The sequence below is a fragment of the Microcaecilia unicolor genome, chromosome 7 (assembly GCF_901765095.1).
Source record: "Microcaecilia unicolor chromosome 7, aMicUni1.1, whole genome shotgun sequence".
Taxonomy (NCBI): Eukaryota; Metazoa; Chordata; class Amphibia; order Gymnophiona; family Siphonopidae; genus Microcaecilia; species Microcaecilia unicolor.
The window spans coordinates 199,216,840-199,234,429 of NC_044037.1; the positions used below are offsets into that span (position 1 = coordinate 199,216,840).

The following is a 17,590-nucleotide window of genomic DNA, read 5'->3' on the forward strand; positions in this document are numbered from 1 at the left end:
AATACCCAGTGCCCCGACTCAGCTTCCCATATGTATATGTCATTGTGCTGTCTTAGGAATGATCCCGATATATGGAGGTTTTCTCTGATTTCTCGTGTAGCTGTGCCTGCTGTCTCCCTTGCCATCCTTCTGAGAAGAAATCTTCCCATAGAAATCTCTCTGCCTATGGTGCTCAGTAGAGACTAACTGCATCTGCTTTGGTGTCATTTTCACAGACTCCATAGTATGGTCTTGGACAGGCACATCATGGAATCAGGTTCTATGCCAAGGCATGTGAGCATTATGCTTTTACCCTCTCTCTTGGCCTGTCCAAGACATGCCAAAGACACCTTCCATGCCCTAATGCTTCTTCTGTGTCCACCTTTGTTTCCACTGGGCCTACAAGTAAAAAGTCTTCTAGGTAATGGACAGTGTTAGCCTTAAATGAGCTTTGGGCCAAATATGCTAAAGGCTTCTGAGTATCCAGATGAGATTGGCATGTGCTTGCCTACATGGTACTGACCCTGGAACTTGAAACCTAGTAAATAAAAGATACCAAGGTGTACCATATGTAACCAGAAGCAGACTCAATGTCTTCCTTTGCCCCTAGCACCCTTTTCCAACACCCTCCCAAGGCTGACTGGGACTGTTGCATTAGGCATAATTGATTGACCACCACTTGGAACAAGTAGTCATTAACTGGTTCACCTACGGGCTCATTTTCAAAGCACTTAGCCTCCCAAAGTGCTTTGAAAATATGCCTCCTAGTCAGGTAAGACATTGTGAATTATCCAGAACTTTCCTAGTTCTTTCTAGGGCATTGCTGGCAGTGGGCAACCCAGGTTTGGATAAGAGCCATCTATGAATTGATACAGCCCAATCCTAGCTCAGTCTTAAGCCTTCCATACCCCACCTCCGCACTGCCTCCTAGGTTGAGCTCCTGCACTGAAGAGGGACAGGCACAGTATGAGATCCTGTAGCCATATTTTAAAGCCCTCGTACAACATTCAAGCATCTTCTACATTTGATAATTTGCTAGCCATGGGGCCAGCAGTGTAGTTCAAGGAGCTGCTACCTGTGCTATGGTGATTTGACCCCATCCTACCCTGGTGCCTTTTCATTGCATGTCCAGTTCCCCAGGCAGAGTACCATTGCTTGAACATGCCTGCATCTTGGCAAAGGCAAGTCACACTAATAAACTGATACTCTCATTATTTGACCTGATCCCAGTGCCCCTATCCTGATAATCCTACTGCTACATCTGTGTTATAATAAGATACAGGGTTATTACAAATCCACTGGGCGCAAGACCATGTTTACACCTGCCAGTTTCCTCCTTAACCTGCTATAAGCACAATGTCACAACATGGACTGTTCTCCTAGTAATGTGGAGCTGTGCTGAGGGATGGCAGCCCTATCTTGTCAGAGCTCAATGGGTCCCTTGAAGGAGCTTGAAGAAGATATATCAGAGCTGTGAAAGCCTGATGACTCACCACCTGTGTTACTCCTATTCCCAAACCTTGCAAAGCCGGACCCAAAGGGATCTTTTCTTCCCTGGCCTGGCCCTCATCAACCCCCTACCCTTCTTGTCCCTCCAACCTCCCAACCATGGAAGAACACTAACCCACTCCATGGCTTGTTGCAGTCATCATCAGACCCAGCATCTGGGAGTGACCATTTTTCAAAGATTCCACAATTCCTTTTCCAGGGTCCCAGCTAAAGGCAACCTCCTGCACTACGGCCCTTTCATGCCTTGTGCTAGTTGCCCCACACTAGCACCCATGTGAGTGCTATGTGCAATTAGGTACCTCCTCCCTTATGTGATCTAAAATATCCCTTAGGCCCTCTGTGGGCCAGTACAAGGATATTAGGCACCCTAGGCAAATCTTTAATCATGCACCACCTGTCAGTTAACTTTCAGACCCTTGAACCCCTCCAACCCCCAGCAAGATTTGATAATTAAACTCAACAAACCTGATCATATCAACACTATTCATCTCAGAGAAATCTGGTAAACACTTATTTGGATATCATTGACGGGGTCTATTGTTTTGCTTTGGCTGGAACTGTTCTTTGCTGCCCTCAAGATGCTGCTGCCCTTAGGCATCCACCCAGTTTGCCTAATGGTTGGACCAATTTTGGGTCATTCCCAAACAGCCACAGTGTGCATTCTGTCACCAGCAGATGCTTTCCCAGTGGCACTCAAGCTGCCTTCACCTTACCCATATGGATTATCCCTTGGCACTGAGGTTAGTGAGAAGGTACCTGGGTTCCTGAGCCACCATCCACCCCTCCCCCCACCAAAAAAAACCCCCAATTTGTTTTAGGGGGCTTACTGTGGAGACCACACTACTGGAATTATACTTCAGAATATACCTTTACAGCAAGGTGATCTGCTTAATATTCCCAGGGCTTAACTGTTTTCTCCTTCATCAAGCACCTGCATAGGAAAATGTTGTTTCAGTAGTCTGGTCATTTCAGTTACTGATTTGGGCCCTTATTTTACAACCATCCTCATGTGTAAATAGCAACATGCATTAATTGGCATACACATGTAAAACCCAATTTTAAAAGGGGATATTTACATGCAGTAGTGCTTACCACCTTTACATTGCCTGGAAGGTGTGGTAGGGGTAGGGAGAGGGAGTTAGGACATATTGATATGGATTCCCCCTGCATTAGGTGCCAGGTGTCAGTGCTGAATTCCTACTCCCTGATCTTTTTTCTCCAGGAATGGCTCCCCCTAAGATCATCCCTGCAGGCCCTCCAATGCAACCCCCCTCCCCCCCACATACACATAAATTATCTGCTTCCTTACCTAACAACCCACCAACCCAACTGTCCCCCTATCCTACCTAATGCCCTCCCCAGCAGAAATTCCTACTCCCTTGATCCCCATCCCTGGCCTCACCAGGCTCCCTGTTGTGTAGCAGGAGCCGAAGTGATCCCCTACTAACTCCACTATGATCCTCTAGTGGTAATCTTGCAGTATTATTGTTAGGGTCAGGCTTCTATTTCTGAACCTGAGACTGTAAGAACAAGTGAGGATAGCGCTTGTTCCCACTAGACACCAGAGACCCTGGTAAGGCCAGGAATGGGGATCTGGGAATAGGAGTTGGGGTTCTACCATGGGAAGACCTTGGAGGGGGTTCATTGTTGAGATGGGTGGCACTTGGGGGGATAGGATGCGTTAAGGGGTTCGTTATTTCCAGAGGAGGGGAGTTCAGGAAAGTGGATGACTTGGGGAGGCATCAGAAGGCCAGCAGGGGTGATTGGGGTAGAGAACAGGAGTTACAGGATCAGGGCACGTGGAGACAGCAGTGATTTTAAAAAGCTGCTCATATTCAGATGTGAGAATGGGGGTAGGGGTGGAGGTTTAAGACATTTGGTTTCCCCATGTGCAGTGTTGTCAAAAATCAATTGACACATTATTAAGATGGACTTGGGGAAAATCCACTGCTTATTTCTAGGATAAGCTGTATAAAACATATTGTACTGTTTTCTTGCCAGGTTCTTGTAACCTGGATTGGCCACTGTTGGAAACAGGATACTGTGCTTGATAGACCTTCAGTCTGTCCCAATATGGCTACACTTATGTTCTTACCTATTTTACAAGAGGCTTTACATTTGACTGAGCCTTTTCTGAACCACTGTGGGAATTCTCCACTTCCATACTTAGACTTCTGAATTCTCCTCTCCATGTCCTTTCTAAAATAGGGCTCTTGGACACAAAGGAGAGATTTTGTAGCTTCTATTACACAGGGCTAAGACAGAGCTGGGAAAGCACCGTATCCTTCATGCTATAACAGGCTACCTAAATTTAAGCAACATTTGCTCACTTAAATTTATAGAGTACTGCCATTTAAGCAAGTCTAACTGCTGTTCTGTAATTACCAGCTAAAATGGTTTAGTGTGTAATTGCATGGGGGGCATTCGCTGGAGAGGGGCACAGCTATGTCATAGGTGTGGCCAACATTTATATGGGCAGCTAATCGAATACTGTAAGTTACATGCAAAAATGCCACATATAGGCACACCTGTTTACCCCAATCATAGACCTGACCTGAATGTGTGCGCCTACATTTAGGCATGTCAGAGCTGGTTTATGCTTTAAGAACACTTGCATCAAAATTTGGGAACTTCTTACAGGATTGCCTCTTAGGAGACTTGACCACAATATCAAAGTTGGCTCCTTATTCTTACAGACAGTGAACTCAGAGCAAACCAAGTCAGGCTTGTTGCTGCCTCTCCATGCTTTCTACTGTCCTTCCAAGGCAATATAGACCATGGTAACAGAGAGCGTTTTGTGGTTGCTATTCTCCTCTTCTATCCTCATGCTTCCTGTTTACGGCAGAAGTGCACCAGTGTCAAGTCCATTTGGCTCTTGCTTCTGCTGTCTTCTGTGGGAGATGGGTGGGAAAGGTAGGAGAGGAATCTGGAAGCTGAGAGAGGAGAAGTGGGAAGATAAATCACAGGTGTATGGAGGGGAGGAAAATTGAAAGGAGATGGATCATGGGTGATTGGAGGGAAGGAGAAGAGAGAGGAAATAGAAAAAAAAAGGGTTGAGAGATGGGAGACAAAGCAGAGATGGAGTGAGGAGGCCTTGTTGAGCGACAGATAAAGTCATATGTTAGCACTTTGTATGCCCTCATTCGCAAGGACTGCAACAAGGCAGTTTGCAGACTAAATATATAAAGAATGGAATGGTATAGCTTAAGTCAGGAAAGGGAAAGAAAAATGCATAGGGAGAGGCAGAGAAATAGGCCAGGGAACCATAAAGATGTACTAAGACAAATGAACAAGAAAGGAACATATAAACAAAGAAGCTAAAGAAATGAAGAGAGGAAAATGAGAAAAGATGGAATAGAGAAGAAGGAATTAGGAGATAAACAGAACTGTAAGAGAAAATACCAACAAACAGAGAAGATGATAAAACCTACAGAAAATGAGATTTATACAATTGTGCAGCTGAATGCATGCACTTAAGTACATGTGCCAAGACCATGCATGCTTCTAAGTGTGCTGTGTCTAGGCATCCCTTGGAGTATAGTTTGGATGGAGTTGGGACAGAGTTATGGTGTGGACTCCATTTGGTAAGATACGCAGGTACATACAGGGAGTACATGCATATATTTACACCTTCAGAGCAGGTGTGAGAGAATTTGCACTGTATTAGGAATAGTTTTGAAAGCCTAATTTATAAATGAATAGGCATCTGTGTTTCCTTTTATACAATAGGCATATAAGAGGAACTGCTCTTGGAAATTTTCAATAGGCACCCTGTTATGAAATTACCCCCCCAACCTGTGTCAGCTCCTGGAACCCAGCTCAGCTATCAAACTTCCTGCCTTGCCCACGTTTAGTCTTAGGTCAGTTGCAGATGAATTGCAGTAGCCTTGCACTTTGACTGATTATAACTGCTGACCCTCTTCTTGCCCTTTACACATTCTCCAAAACACTAAACAGAGTCATTGTTCTCAGAATGAGACTGACTAGTGCACATTGAGGCTGAACTCTGCTTCAGGTTTTATGATGTCTTGTGCACTTGATTGCTCTTTTGTTAACATTTTATCTTTGTTCTGAGCTGTGTGGCAAAATGTTTTTATTTACTTTGTAAGACTGTACTGTATGCTGCTTTTCCAAATAGAGCCTGTTTGTGATTGTATTACCTGAAAACATTTCATAAAAGCTTCCCTTCCCCCTCCCTCCCTACCTCAGTCCCTACCTTAGCATGCCTGATCAAAAAAAAAAAAAACAAGTATCTGTCTGTTTGCCAGCATGATTCTAGCAGCATGCATCTCCTGCACATGGAGCCGTGTAGAGATGTAATGTGGAATGCTCACGCTCCATTCTCAGTTCCCGTGATACTAACCGTTGCCTTGTCTGCATTTGTGCCCAGGTCATACTCCAGCCCTGGCTTGCGCTCCTAACAAAGACGTGGCTGACTGCCTGGCTCTCATTTTGGCCACCATGATGCCTTTTTCTCCTTCCAGCACAATGACATCTTTCAACTTCGTTTGTTTTAAAAAAGACACTTTGAACAGGACGTACCTCTGCGATGACTCCAAAATGGGTGGCATCCTTAATTCATACAGTAAATCCCTGAATAGCAATGTAGGACCGGAGGACGGGTATAATGAGAATGATTCTGATTCAGAAACCTTTTGACTTTTGTACTGAGAAGCTTTTTATTAAATACTGTATATTAGTTACAGAAGAGAAAATAACAAACAGCTTGAGTCTTTGGCGGTTCAAGTATTGTTGCTTGTCCCTCAGTTCCAAAATATCAAAGTCCAGTATGGTACTGAAAGACTGCACCAGCCTAGGGCCCTTTGGAGCAGCTCTACTTTGTATGTGTAATGACCTCTTCAGCTTTCATCTGTCATGTTTAATTTGGGCCTTACGTGCACCTGCTGAATGCCATATAAAAGTCTACCTCCTACCTTAAGCAGAAAAAGAAATGATAGGGGAGGGGTCATTCTTTTCAGCTGCACAAGAAACCAGGAACTGTTGTGTAAGAGCTGTATATTAATGCACCTTTAGCTACAACAGTGATTATTCAGAAGCCTGACCAGCATGGCTTCCAGAGACCGTAGGGAAAAGAACAGGCGTCGTCTAGTTCTGAATTCCGGGTTACTGTACATGGGTTCTTTTGACGACCATAGGTCACAAGCACAAGAGCCGTCCTGTACTGCTTTATTTAAAGGGGAATGAACCTGTCATTTGCTGTGTGTACAGTCCTAAGCACTTGTAAAAATTAAAGGCCTTTTTTTCCCCAGAAAGGCCTCCTTTGCATAAATACAATTAGAGCTCAAGAGATGGATGCAAATTTTATATAGACATTTTTAATCAGCACAAAACTGTATGGTATATTTGCACTGCGGAGAAGAGTCATAAAGGACTTCTCTTCACCTGAGCCATTAACAACCAGCCCACGACAACTGATAGAAAATGCTGGAAGAGGAAAAGCATTCAGGATGAAGATTACTTCTGAATTTTGATGTTACTTGACAACTTAATTGATCACTGGGGTTTTTTAACTACTCATTTATTTCAGCATGCCCAAATCATGGCAGCTTCTTTCACAGTTGGCATCAGCAGGTTGAAAGCCTAGTGTAATTTTGCTTTGGAGGACATCAGTGAAAACAGGTTAAACTAATTACCTCTGAGCAAAAAATGAAAAATAGTGACACACACTACACAAACAGAACATTTAGGGCCTGATGCCTACAAAAGAAAAAGGTAACAGAATTAGAGAAAAGTCTTAGCTAAACAGACTCTTCATGGGCATTTTGTTAGCATTCTTAGACCCCGTTTTCAAAAGTTTATACAGTGCACTTTTTAAAATTCAAACCAGCATGCTCAAAAAAATCTTCTGTGTCCAAAAGTATGTGAAAATCGTTAACATATCCTCCTAAGTGCATTGCACATGCACAGATATCACTGTTGCACACCCAGATAGGAAAGACAAGGTATTAATTGATGAATTTGGGTCTAAAATGAAAATGATTTTATCAGTGTTAACTTGAAAAATTACATTATGTACAGCAAAATTATCTCCACAATGCACTGACTCACGTTTAAATTAATTTTAAGTCTCTATCAAATAATGTTCACCTTATTTTTTTCCACCTGGCATGAAGACTATATATTCTCCCTTTTTGGCATATTCTGTACTTTATTCATATCATCATCGTTATTCATGCTTGGGATTGGCAGTGTGCATTTATTTTAAACCCATTCTGAATCAGCACAAATTGTGTATTTGGCAAAACGCCTGTAATCCAAAGTGCACCTCTTGGCAACTTGCAGAAGTGTTTCTTTTTAAAATAAAGCCCATTATTCCCATCTGGGTGCAGAACAGCCCACAAGTGTTTAACCACCTCCACCATGAAACTGCAGTGCTGTGGCTTGCAGCATAAGTGAATCAGTTCCACCATAAACTTCATCCAGCAATGTCTGGTTTTTCTTTGTGAGAACCCCAGATGAACACCAGAAAGTTGAACCAGTGCAATAGCAGATAGGAAAGGCTTTGAGGTAGCGTAGTATACTGAGATGACCTTGCTTAGTAACTGTTGTACATTCAGCATTGTGAACATACTGTATCTGCTCCTTCTGCCAAAGTTTCTAGGTCCAATGGACCCCGTTCCACGCCTGCAATGGAATTGCTTAAAGAAGACTGAGAGGTTTTTGTACCTATGTATACTGTAGACTATGATCAAACCAGCTATCGCAAGGACCAAAATGTTCCAGTATCAAAATGGAAAACAGGTGGATTTTTTAATGCTTTGCGAATGAAAAAGTGACTGAAATGAAGATTTTTTTTTTATACAACAAACTTAAACAAATGTCTTTTTCATTTCTTAGGATATTGATTCAAACAGGAAAGCTTGACATTTGTAACTGATGTGTTGATCACAATTTATTTTTTTTTGATTAGAGAAAATGTTGATTATACCTTTTATGTAAATGTGTTTATATTTATTTGAAGTGAAACCAATTCCCAGGAATAATGACTGCAGTCTGCTCTCCTCTTTTTTTATAGGACATTTTTGGCAATATATAAAGTAGAAAGAAATGTGAATCTTTAGGATATGAAGTCTTTCATAAGCTCTTGATCTTTTCAAAATGCATTTTACAGTGTGCATGGGAACATTTAGAAACATAACATTTCAGCAAACAGGCAGAGTAATGATATATCCTTCGTGAGACCCGAGAACCACTGATGTTCTGTCAGTTGGCCAGGACAAGTAACAAGAGTTTTTTGTCATAAAGAATGAGGTTGTTTTGATAGTTCCACAACAATGCAGAAGAATTTAAGGGCTAAGAAAGGGATAAGTAGTGCAGGTTCTCAAAGCCTGTAAATGAGTTTTCAGGCACTCTAGATTGAATATTGTGGAGAGATATTTGCATACATGAGGTGTAAGAATCAGGTTCATTTGCATAGCTTGATGACAGAGAGAACCAAATCTTTTTGCAGTGCTTGAAGGATCTGCTGGGTGCTGTTAATTTGTTGTATGGATCAGTTCCAGGGCTTGTATTTTAGAAACTGCTTTACATATCATAGCAGTGGGAAAATGTGAAACTGGAACATAGCTACAGATCTCACAGGTGACAGACCTCGAATAGGAAAACTGTGGCTATCTATAGCATTCATTACAAAAGAGTGGAATTTTTAGAGATTTGAAGACTTAATAAGCTTACCCTAAAGCCTTATTGCACGACATTACATACAGGATGCTAAAATAATATTGGCTAAAAAGTTTTTAGCCTTTGTATTTCAAGAGGCCTATGGGCCAGGAGCAGGAGAACATGTTGTTGGTTGGTGGCATTGGAGTTATGCCTGTTAGATAGCGTCATACTGATATGGGGACCATTCAAGCAGAGAAGACACTAGCATGGTTGTACCACTGTGGAGGAAATGATCAATCCAAGAAACTTTGCCTGTTACTGATGTAAGCTTCAGTGTCCAGTTATGCTTTTTAATTGTTGTCCATGATTTCACACTCATACACTCATATTTTAGTTTGCATATTGCAGATATACATTCCCTTGTCAGTCCTCCCTATCCCTCTTTCTCTCTCTCTCTCTCTCTCTTTCAGTAAGTGACTACTTCCAGATTATTTAAACTCTTCAGGGCAGATTTAAAGCTTTTCGGTTGGCTCTGATCAATGGCACAGGGAGATTCATTCTCAACAAAATGCCAAATTGGCCACCAGCACCCAAAGTCCCACGTGGACATTATGCACTGACCGAAAAGAATTGAACCAGCTCCTTAGAGCTGTTACTCGACAGTAAGCTAGCTCAGGGGATCTCTGCTATTCACTCTTAATAGAGCACCGCAGTATATTTGGTACGTAGTGCAGTAAATAGCTGCCAGGTTTCTTATGTTATTATTCAGCTGGAACAAAGATGTTGAATGGATTGCTAATTAATTTTACTTTTGAGAAAGTTGGTTACATATCTGTTGGTTTGAGAATTTGTGATATATATATATATATTTTTTTTTTTTTTTTTTTTTTGTCCTGTAAGATGAAGGTTTGAGTGCCTTTTTATACATGTCTGTTCTGGAAACATTCTGTGAAATTTATAATCATGTTTTAGTTCCCTTCCTTCAAAGCAATAGAATACCAGTGGATTTCATTTCAAATGTTTTGTTTTAGAATGTAAAAAAATAAACAATGTCTTTATTGGGGGGGAGGGGTTCTTTATTTAAAAAAAAGTTTCACCTGCATTCAAATGAAAAATGTATATGCTAGATTTAGATAGGACTTCTCTAGTTGGTTTTTGCAGTGCTGAAAACACTTTTGTTTTCTACACAACTGTAAGTCACGGGTCAGTGTTTATAGGGGAGGCGTTATAAAAGTTGTCGTGACAATCTGACAATGTAGAAAATGTAATTCCAGTGAGCTACATATTAAAAGCCAATAACTTATGTTTGATAGGTGTGTCTGCATATCTTATGCTTTAGCATGTGCAATATATCTTGATAACGCACGACGATGCCGATCAGGTGCCAGTGTTATATTTTGTGTAACATATTTGTAACAAACGGCATAAAATATTGTTTGATAGTTTCAGTGAGATGTCGTCTGTAATGTTTTATGTAAACCGAAGTTTCTAACGACTTAAAAAGTGGTTGTCCTGCTTGTAAAAAGGAGTCAAAAATAAAAGACTTTTCCTACAGCAAATGACTCAGAGCTCAACTTTAGTCTTCTAAAGCACAGATCTGCATTCTGTTTTTGTAACTACTGGATGCTGTATTAATGTAATGAAGTACTTAATTGTAAACTAGTATTGAAATGCATTCAGATGGTTATTTTTACAAATAAAAACAGGTACAGCTATTGTTGAAGAGGTGACTGGGTTTTTTTTGCGTCTTATTTGGAATAATGATTAAAACTGGTTTTCTTCCTCCCACACACTTTTCAGTCCTGCCACTTTGTTGGCTGTTATAACCTCCACTGGAAGTCTGCTCCAGTGCTCGCCACTCAGTGGAAAAGTATTGTCTCATATTCCTTTAAAGCAGGGTTTCTCAACCCTAGTCCAAGCTAGTCTGGTTTTCAAGAAATATCCACAATGAATATGCATGGGATGTATTTGCATACAATGGAGGCAGTGCATGCAAATTTTTCTCATGCAGATTCATAGTCGAAATCTTGAAAACCAGACTTGCTGGGGTTCCCCAAAGATTGGGTTGAGAAACCCTACTTAAAGCAGCATCATATGATGACCCTTCATGGCCAGCATTAGGAAGTGGCAAACTGGACAGTTGCCCTAGGCTCCCATTCCACAGAAGGCCTCTTGATTGTCTCAAACTGAATGAGGCATGGCAGGTGAGTTTAGGAGCCCCCCAGTTTGTGCCCTGGGCCCCTGTGTGTCTGACACCAGCTCTGTAATCTTTTATCCTTGAGATATTGATTCTATGGAAAAGTGCTCAAGGTGGGTTTTCACTATTTATTTGTTGGAATTTGTAGAGAATCAGAATCACTTTTTTCCTTCTAGGGACACTTCCTTTATGCACACAAATATGTTATTAGCTTTTCTATGTCACTTTGGTTGTTTTGGAGAGTAATAATTTGCCACTGCTGAAATTATGCCTAGACATTGAATGCCAGGTAGGTACCAGCATTAAATATCTGGGTATGTGTGTCCAGCCAGTATATAACCAGATAACTGCCGATATTCAGCCCTTATTCAGTTAAAGATAGGCCTGCTATTTATGTGTCCCTATGTTATATCAGCACTTATCCAATGAAGTGCTGACTTTTCCCCCAGACCACCCACACAATAGCTGGTTTCAGCTTTAGTGGTTAAAGGGGAAATTCAGGGGCACTGTCTGGATAAGTGCCACTGAATGTGTGTACAATCTGTGTATACAATCTTCTATCCCCCAGTTATCCAAAAACACGTTTTGGTTCAATGTGGTTTACAGTTAATGGGATCGTGGTTACAAATTAGCTGATGGATTAGGGTCCGGACATTAGGCATTGGTGAGTTCTTATGGTGCTGCATTATAAGATCTCGTTGTGCTGTGTTATAAGATCTGGATCTTGCAGTAGAAAATATGAGGGCTGAGACACCATGTTGAGAAGGACTAGGAACCACGGCTGCCTTGGCCAATAGGGAGCAATGAGGATCATGTGTGCTTTCTCTAACTACGCTTTCTGCAACATTTTTGAAACAAGTGGTATGGGAGGACATGCATATAAGAGGCCTTGATTCCAAGAAATTTGAAAAGCATTCTTGGTTTCTCTGTTCTGACCAGGATACTTGGAGCAGAATTTGAGACATTTGTTGTTTTGAGGAGGTGCAAATAAGTCTGAGGATTTGCCCATTTGTCGAATAGGTAGTGAATAATTGTGGTCTTGAGGGACCATTCGTGAAGTGCTAGTTGTCAACTCAGTATCTGCTACCATATTCAATGATCCTGGAAGGTGGGACGCTGTAAGATTCGAGTTGAAGCTGATGGCAAATGTTCCATATCCTTAGCGTTTCTCTGCATAAAGTACACGATCCTGTCCCTCTTTGCTTGCTGACATAATACATTGCTACTTGATTGCCTGTGCATACATGTGTGGTGATAAAGTTGTGATTGAAATATGTGAAGGGCCAGTCTGGTCGCACTAACTCCAAATGGTTGATACTGCATCTTTGCGCCTGAAGAGCAAGTGCCTTGGGTATAAAGGGACGCCAAATGCACTCCCCAGCCTTGCTTTGATGCATCTGTAGTTAGTAGCTCCTTCCAAAAGATGTTGTGGGTACAGTGTACCACTGAAGAGATGACAGAAGGTTACATGTGATCTGTACCTTTGTTGACCATGGCTAAGAATATTGATCTTTTAGATGCCATTGAAGTCTCATATGGAGCCTGGCCAGAGAGGCAACTTGGACTGTTGTTGCTATGTGACCAAGTAATATCAGCAGAGTGTGGGCAGTTATTTACACAGCTGCAAGATGATGAACTAATGCCATGATTGCGCCCTCCCCACACAGAGATCAGCAGCCTGGCCAATGCTTGAGGCAGGATCAAGAGCGCTCTATGAATTCCACCATTTGCACAGGTACTAATTAGGATTTCTCTTGGTTGATGATGAAACAGAGATCTGTTAGAAGTCGAACAGTTGTTTGCTAACACTTGGAAGGTACTCTCTGCTGATGAGGTTGTTATTAATCAGCCATCCAGATATGGGAATACTAATAGACCCTGTTGGTGAAGATATGCCACCACCGTCAGTACACCCTTTGTGATTACTCTTGGTGTTGATGTGAGGCCAAAAGTAGAACCTGGTGTTGGTAGTGTTTGTTTCCCCATTGTAGAAACCGGTGTTAAAGTTCCAGTTCCTTGATTGCATTGACTGCTAAAGATGCCATACCTCTTCCTGCAGTTAGGCCCTCTGGAAAAATGGAACTGACATCGGACGAGGTGGTTTGAATGGTGGCCTGCAGATGAATTTGATGGTAGCCTTCTCTCACAATGCTTAATACCCAGGTATCTGACATTATGGAAGTCCAAGTGTGTAGAAACAACTGTAAATGGCTTCCTACTGGTATCTCTGTAGCGAGGGGAGCATCAAAACCCTGTACTAATTTTCACAGACTGGGGTGGTGCTGACTTTTGTGATTATTATTATTATTTTTTTGTCCTTGGAAGATCTATTATACTGCGCTATCTGTTGACGATTATTCCTTCAGGGCCTGCTTGGTGCCAGATAACCGAGCAAGAGGCTCTCTTACCCATTTATTTGGCTTTGAATAACAACCTCATTGAGGTCATTGGAGATTCTACTTCCAAAAAGGTATTTGGCCCAGGACCTGTTCATGCCAAATGACATTGTGGGCAGGAATGACACTGGTGCTTTCTTGTCATCTCTGGATTGGATTACGAGTTTTAGCTTCGAGTATTCAGTTTTCCAAATCCATTCTCAAGCAACCTCCATTTCCTTTTTTTTTTTTAATTGAAATTAGTTCATATAGTCGATGACAAGAAAAACAAATTTTTATTTGGATTTAGCTCACACCTTTTTCAATGGTAGTTCAAGGTGAGTTACATTCAGGTACCCCCTGTCCTCAGAGAGTTTAGTCAGGTTGTATCTTAGACAATGGAGGGTTAAGTGACTTACCCAAGATCATAAAGAGCAGCAGAGGGATCTGAATTGGCTTCTGTTACTGCCAGTCTGGTGTTCTAACCACTAGGCTGCTCCTCCACATGAAAATGGAAAAAGGTAATAACACAAATACACCATCCAAAAAAAAAAGAAGGATAAATCTATATAGTCTGCAAGTGGAAACACTGAGCAAGAATATACCCACACACAAAACCAAAAGCCAAATTGAGAACCGATAAAAGGCTCAAAGTTAAGGCTCAAAATCATATATACTATACCAGGACTAATTCTTTCAGTCACAGACTAGATAAAGGAAAAACAAGGAAACCTTAACTTACTGAGTAAGGAAATTTATCACAAAACAATTTGTCCAGCTGAATACAAATTAAAAATGTACAGTATTCCCTTAATACAGGATCAGACAGAGCCCCTTATACAAAGGTGTGCTAGCATTTTTAACATGTGTTTAAATATGCGTTCACTAAATGCTAGAGACACCCATATATTCCTATGGGTGTCTCTAGCGTTTAGCATGCGCTAAAAACGCTAGCATGCCTTTGTAAAAGACCCCCTTAAACCTTAAAAGGTTGCTCCTATCTCTAGAATCCAAGCTTTGGAGGGAAAAAAATTCTTCCAGTGAAGTTGTCACTCTAGATCAGTGGTTCTCAACCAAGTGTGTCAGGACACACAGGTGTGTCCCCCAAGAGGTGGGAAGTGTTTCACAAAAAATTAGGTGTAGACAGCAAGCCTGTGTTTCTTTTACAACCATCAGTACCAGCAATCTTGAGAGGTTCTTGAAATCCCTGTAATTGGTCCCTATTTCTGCTTCCCCATGACCCCAATAATAATTTCTGCCACCAGCCCCAATTGAAAATGTTTGAGGCATGATCATTTTGTATATTTAAAAAAATGTAGCTGCTGGTTGGTATTTTGATGTTGAAGCACAACCCCTGAAGAAGCCTAACAGTGAAACAGGCTGGGCCACCATCAGGGATCTGTGTATACTGCTGAGTGCTTCATTATTTGGTCATGCAGACTGGAGGTTTGTGAAGGAAACATGATCAAATATTGAAGCACTTGGCAGTATGCACAGATCCCCTGAAGAAGCTGTGAGAGGTGAAACAGGTCCCCGTATTTGCTCAGTGCAAGCATGCAAAGTTGAATAGAAACATTTTAAAATGTTTAGTGCGAGCATGAAAAGCTGAATTGTTAAACTGAAAATGAAAAAAGATTTTTAATTCAAAAACTGGATTATTGAAGCACAGAATAAAGATCATATTTATTTGGAGGTTTCTTTTTGGCCGATGATAAGATGGAGAGCTGTGAGCAGAGAGAAGCTGGGTTTCAGTGTAGTACCAGCCATTACACTGCATTAGATACAGTCTGAGTCAGTTGAGGTCTTTTTCCTCCATTATCAGTATCTGAAGGACATATTAAGTTCCACTTTAGTGTGTTGAGTATTCATATGATTGCAGTGGAAACATCTTCATTTTTTGTATGCTACTAAGATGACACTAAAATTTGTCCTACAACAAAGCAAATCTGGGACTGATGCATTACATACAGGTTTTTGATATGGGATAGGGAAATTCATACTAAGTTAAACAAATATTTAGGCATGCTTTGTTCAGTTGTGAATTTTAGTGTTTGGTTTGTCACATACATGAAAGTTGTCTGTCAGGTCTATCACAGTATAAGAAAGGTTGAAAACTCTGCTCTAAATACATCAGAAAAAACTGATATTTGTTTCACTCGCTAAAAGTTAACTGACATTTAAAATATTCCTTACCTTTATCACGTTCTTGTGTAAATGCAACTGAATGTGGCCCTTGTAGAAACATTATCAAGACTAAAATCGGAAAGCTCTATCTAGAGAGGCCACCAAATCCATGTCACCTTCACTAGGGCTTAGTGGCAAAAAGGTGCCTCTTTAAAAAAAGCTGCTGCCATAGTCTGGAGGTTTTTTTTATTGGAGCCCTATTAAGTTTTACCTTGCCATTGATTATGAGTATTTTGTGTGATGCAGTATGCTGGTCCCTAGTAAACTCAATCATTTCAGGGTGATTATAAGATGTTGATCTGATGATGTGGCTGACCTGCTGCAAAACTGTGTCTGCTCCAAACTTCTTCAAATTGATTGATTTACCTTTCATATGCATGCTATCTTTTGCCATAATTCCATTTTGCAAATTCCACCTAAACCAGAGACATGCAGTGCTGGACAGATGTGAATAATATTCTCTTTCAATATGTACTTTCCCAAAAAGGCCTAAAAGTTGAGATCTGTACTATTTCATTCTTAATGCAACCACAGGAAGCAAACCACTATGGTGAATCCAGATGGAGAGAGACAAGTAGAGGACACCCAAAACACGGCTCTACACTACGCAGGCCATTTTTCAGTACGCCTTTGTAAAAGGGCCCCTAAGGATTTTGTGGTTAGTTTAGCAGTTACCACCTGGTAACAAGTGCTTTTGTGTTAGGTGGTGTGGTATGGGTTTGAAAGCATTAGGTTGTGTACTGCACTTACCACACATTAACTGGTTAATGCAGGACTATTTGCTACCCATTATCGTCCCCTAGGGCCCGATTCTCAAAGGCCCTCCGGCACTAATAAATCCTAATAAATAAATAAAGCCAACAGCGCAGACCCCATAGCACAAGAACAGTGCAGAAGTTCAGCTCCCCAATGCTCAAAGGAAATGGTATTCAAATTATATGTGCACTGTGAAACCAAAAACAAAGGAATCTGCCTGGTGCATGTGCACAAGAGTTTTGTGGTAAGTGCAGCTCTTGTGTGCATTCCCAGGCAAGACCTGAAGTTCAAGCACATATGGGCACCATTCTTTTGTGCCTTTAACTATAAGCTTTTAAAAAATTGTTTTCATATTGAATGCTTATATTTAAATGCAGAAGAATGGCGTCCATGTGTGCTTGCACTTTCAGTTTTGCTCAGAATCTCGCACATTTCTCACTATTAGTGTTTATAGGCTGCACAGGCTGCCTTCCATTTCTAAAAGAAGACAAAACTGACAGTTTAAAGCGAGAAATTCTGAAGAAAGCCTCTCTTCAAAATCAACACCACCCCTGAACTGGCGGTAAGTGTCTAGTGTTAAGGGCACCATTTGTTTCTGCACTGTTCTCTGAGCATTGGCAATGGAATACCAAATGACTTAATTAACATCTGTTTGAGTACATTTAAATACAATTTGTAGCCCTCGGTGTGCACCTTGTTTCCTGCACAAGAGCCCTTTGAACATTCTGTGCACATTAATGCACGCACTAGTCCACTGCTAATTGCCTCTAACACTGGCGTTAGGTTTTGAACACATTAACTAAAGCCAGGTACTGCTAATTTGCATTTAATACCAGACCAGCATCTAAAAGTGCTGGTTCCTCTCCTACTGGTTGCCCCATAAAATTTGCAGTTACCATTGCAAATTTTACCTCAGTGGGCTCTTTCATATGCTATAAGACAGCAACTGCAGCTCTTGAAGGAGAGC

General features: G+C 41.2%; 1 protein-coding gene across 6 annotated transcripts in view; it reads left to right on the top strand.

Annotated features, from left to right (window-relative positions):
- ANKRD44 (ankyrin repeat domain 44) overlaps nucleotides 1–10,834 on the top strand; it is a 477,800-nt gene extending 466,966 nt beyond the window's left edge. For 5 of the 6 annotated variants that reach the window (XM_030208682.1, XM_030208683.1, XM_030208686.1 and 2 more), the window contains one exon: nucleotides 5,879–10,834. In XM_030208682.1, the coding sequence (XP_030064542.1) occupies nucleotides 5,879–6,147 (269 nt within the window). In that variant the 3' untranslated portion in view covers nucleotides 6,148–10,834. The remainder of the gene's footprint in view (nucleotides 1–5,878) is intronic. The other variant, XM_030208687.1, reaches the window with a different exon arrangement.
- Nucleotides 10,835–17,590: the final 6,756 nt, after the last annotated feature.